This window comes from Terrapene carolina, unplaced genomic scaffold, assembly GCF_002925995.2.
Source record: "Terrapene carolina triunguis isolate 2854851 unplaced genomic scaffold, T_m_triunguis-2.0 Scaffold24703, whole genome shotgun sequence".
NCBI classification, from domain to species: Eukaryota; Metazoa; Chordata; order Testudines; family Emydidae; genus Terrapene; species Terrapene triunguis.
Window position 1 is genome coordinate 1 of NW_020689054.1, and position 3,187 is coordinate 3,187.

The 3,187-nt window shown below is 67.6% G+C and overlaps 1 protein-coding gene across 1 annotated transcript; it reads right to left on the bottom strand.

Moving 5' to 3' along the window:
• Positions 1–406: 406 nt before the first annotated feature.
• LOC112123317 (misshapen-like kinase 1) lies at positions 407–2,190 on the bottom strand (the record flags this gene model as incomplete). The annotated part of the gene is made up of 4 exons (XM_026662235.2): positions 2,131–2,190; positions 1,192–1,317; positions 754–864; positions 407–497 (listed from the first exon to the last, which is right to left on the bottom strand). Coding segments are annotated over exons 1-4 (343 nt in total), but the record flags the coding sequence as incomplete, so codon positions are not given.
• Between the last annotated feature and the right edge of the window lie 997 nt (positions 2,191–3,187).

Consider the following 3,187-nt stretch of genomic DNA (forward strand, 5'->3'; position numbering starts at 1 on the left):
CCCCCCCCGAGCGACGGGCTCAGGCTCTCTGCAGACTCAGGCAGGGAAGAGTGGCCCATTATAAAGCAGGCCAAGGAGATAATCTATTCCATGGGTGGCTGGTGGAACTCCCTGCCACAGGACGTTGCTGATCCTCAGGAGATTCGAATCAGGACTGACGCTTATATGGGCTGTCAGACCAGCCCGAGAGAAAGGAAAATGATGGGACTGTAACCCCGTCGTGGGAGCTGGGCGGGAGCGCCCCGAGCCGCCCCCTAGGGAGAGGAGATGGCAGGTTGCTCACTCGGGGGGGCGTGGCAGCTGCTGGAGATAGGAGTGAGCGGTAGGGCCAGGGATGGAACCCAGGAGTACGGGGTAAGTGTCCCTGCAGCAGTAATGGGGCTTCTGGGTGCTGCCCCCAACTTACCCAGCTTCACCTCGGCGTTCTCTGTGAGCAGCACGTTCTGCCCTTTGATGTCCCGGTGGATCACCTTGTGGGCGTGGAGGTGAGCCAGGCCCTAGGGGGGCAGGGAAACGTCGGCTGAGATCCAGTCACAGGAACTCAGGAGTCCCGGCTCCCAGCCCCCCCTGCTCCAACCCACCAGCCCCCACTCCCCTCCCAGAGCTGGGGAGAGAACCCAGGAGTCCGGGCTCCCAGCCCCCCCTGCTCTAACCCACCAGCCCTCACTCCCCTCCCAGAGCCGGGGAGAGAACCCAGGAGTCCTGGCTCCCAGCATTCTGGCGGTGGGGGCGCAGAGGGCGGGCCCAGCATACCCGCAGGATCTCCCGGCAGATATACGCGATGCAGTCCTCCTTCAGCGCGTTGCCCTTGGTGTTCTTGACCAGGTCCGTGACGGAACCGGCCCCGCAGAACTCCATCACCAGCTGGGGGGAGCACAGAGTTACCGGCCCGGCCCCCCTGACGCCGCGCGAGCCGCTGGGCAGGGGCAGCCCCAAGGACGGGGCCGGGTGCGAACGGAGGGGAGAGATGGCCACAGGGTCTCAGTGCGGCACAGACAGCGCCCGAGCTCGGGGCCCCGCCGCACCAGGCGCTGCACAGAGCCAGAGAGCTGGTCCGTGAGAGAGCAGCCCCTGACTGGCCCCTGCTCTGAGCCCGGGTGCCACCAGCCCGAGCAGCGGGCCCCGGCTCTTTGCGGGCTCTCCCGAGGGGCTGCCCGCCACGCCACGCCCCGCCACGCCTGCCCCACGCACCCACAGCTGGTCATCGTTCCCGGGCGGGCTCTTCTTGATGAAGGCGCCGTAGTAGGTGGCGATGTTGCGGTGGTGGGAGTATTTCTTCAGCATGTTGATCTCCTGCTTGATTTCCTCCTCCTCGTCCTGGCGGGGCGGAAAGGACCCAGGTTACAGGGAGCTGGGGTGCCCCTCACTCCCGACCCACAGCCTCTGCTAGCCCAGCCCTGCCCCCCTAGCTTTGGGGTGCCCCTCACTCCCGACCCGCAGCCCTTGCTAGCCCGGCCCTGGGCCCCCCAGCCCTGCTGGTGCCCCTCACTCCTGACCCGCAGCCCCTGCCGGCCCAGCCCTGGGCCCCCTAGCCCTGCCAGTGCCCCTCACTCCCGACGCGCAGCCCCTGCTAGCCCAGCTCTGCCCCCCCCAGCCCTGCCGGTGCCCATCACTCCCGACCCGCAGCCCCTGCTAGCCCAGCCCTGCCCCCCCCAGCCCTGCCAGTGCCCCTCACTCCCGACCCGCAGCCCCTGCCAGCCCAGCCCAGCTCGGGAGGGGTGTGCCCGGTGCAGAGGAGGCATGCCAGGTTGCTCGGGGGATGGAGAGCCGACCCTAGCCGAGCAGGCTGGCAGAGCGAGGTTGGGGTAAGCGCCCCCGGGGGCAGAGGAGCGCTGGGCGCCCGAGAGCAGGGGGAGCTGGAGAGGAGGAGACGGGTTTGACCCAGCAGAGCCTGGCCTGCCCTTGGCAGCAGGGGCAGATGCCCTCTGGGCCCAGGACTGTCCCCAGCCAGAGCCCGCTGGGCCGTGCAGCTGAATCCAGCCACCCAACGCACCTCCCGGCTGGCCAGGGGCTGGGGGGGGGGGGAGACAGGGCACCCCCAGGGAAGGGGAGGGGGCAGCGGCTGCAGTTCCAGACAGGTGAGGTCCCAGGGGCTCACGTCGGGGTGCCCCCCACCCCGATCCTTCTTACCTCGGTGACGTCCATGACTTTGATGGCTGCCAGCTGCCCTGTCTTGACATGGCGGCCCTGGGGAGGCAAAGGCAGAGCGAGGGGGTCAGCCCGTGACGTGGGGTGCACGGGGGAGTAGGGAGGGCTCCTCTCCACCGGCACAGCGCTCGGACCCGACAGAACTGACCGCCACTGGATCTTCGCGGCAATGGACAGTATCAGGCTTTGGGGCAGAGCTAGGGTTACCATATTTAAGGTTTTGAAAAAGAGGACACTCCACAGGGCCTTGGCCCCGCCCCTTCCCCAAAGTCCCCGCCCCAACTCCGCCCCTACCCCAAAGTCCCCGCCCCAACTCCGCCCCCTCCCCTGAGCACCCTGCATTCCCCCTCCTCCTCCCTCCCAGCCACGCAAAAAGGGCTGCCCGAGCGCTACCGGCTTCACGGTTTGTCGGGCAGCCCCCAGACCTCCAGACCCTGTGCCCCCGGCCGGGCACTTCCCCTCCCGGGCTCCGGGGGCGCAGGGTCCGGAGGCATGGGGGCTGCCCGAAGCCGGTAACGCTCGGGAAGCTCGGCGCTTACAGAGCCCCGGAGCCAGGGAGCAGCAGCCGCCGGAGCCCGCTCTAAGGGAAGCCAGGGATGCCGGAAGCTGGGAGTATTTTTCCCGGACACGTTCGGCTTTTTGGAAATTCCCCCCGGACGGGGGGTTGATTACCAAAAAGCCGGACATGTCCAGGAAAAACCGGACGTATGGTAACCCTAGGCAGAGCTGACCCATGACTAACAGGGAGGGAGAAATTTCCCCACCCCCCTGCAGACCATGGGGCTGGGGTACGTGTGTGATTAACAAGCCCCTGGGAGATTGGGCCTCCGTTCTGCTGGGCGCTGCCCAGACCACCCGCCTGCCCCCCAGCTGAGATCAGGGTCCCGTTGTGCTGGGCTCCACGCATGGTGCTGTACAGTCAGCAGGGGGCGCCAGGCCCTCAGTCAGGGCACAATGCACGGTCCCAGCAGAGCCGCCCTGCCCCACTCCCCAGAGAGAAGGGAATGTCCTACTCCCAGAGCAAGGCAGAGCCGACACC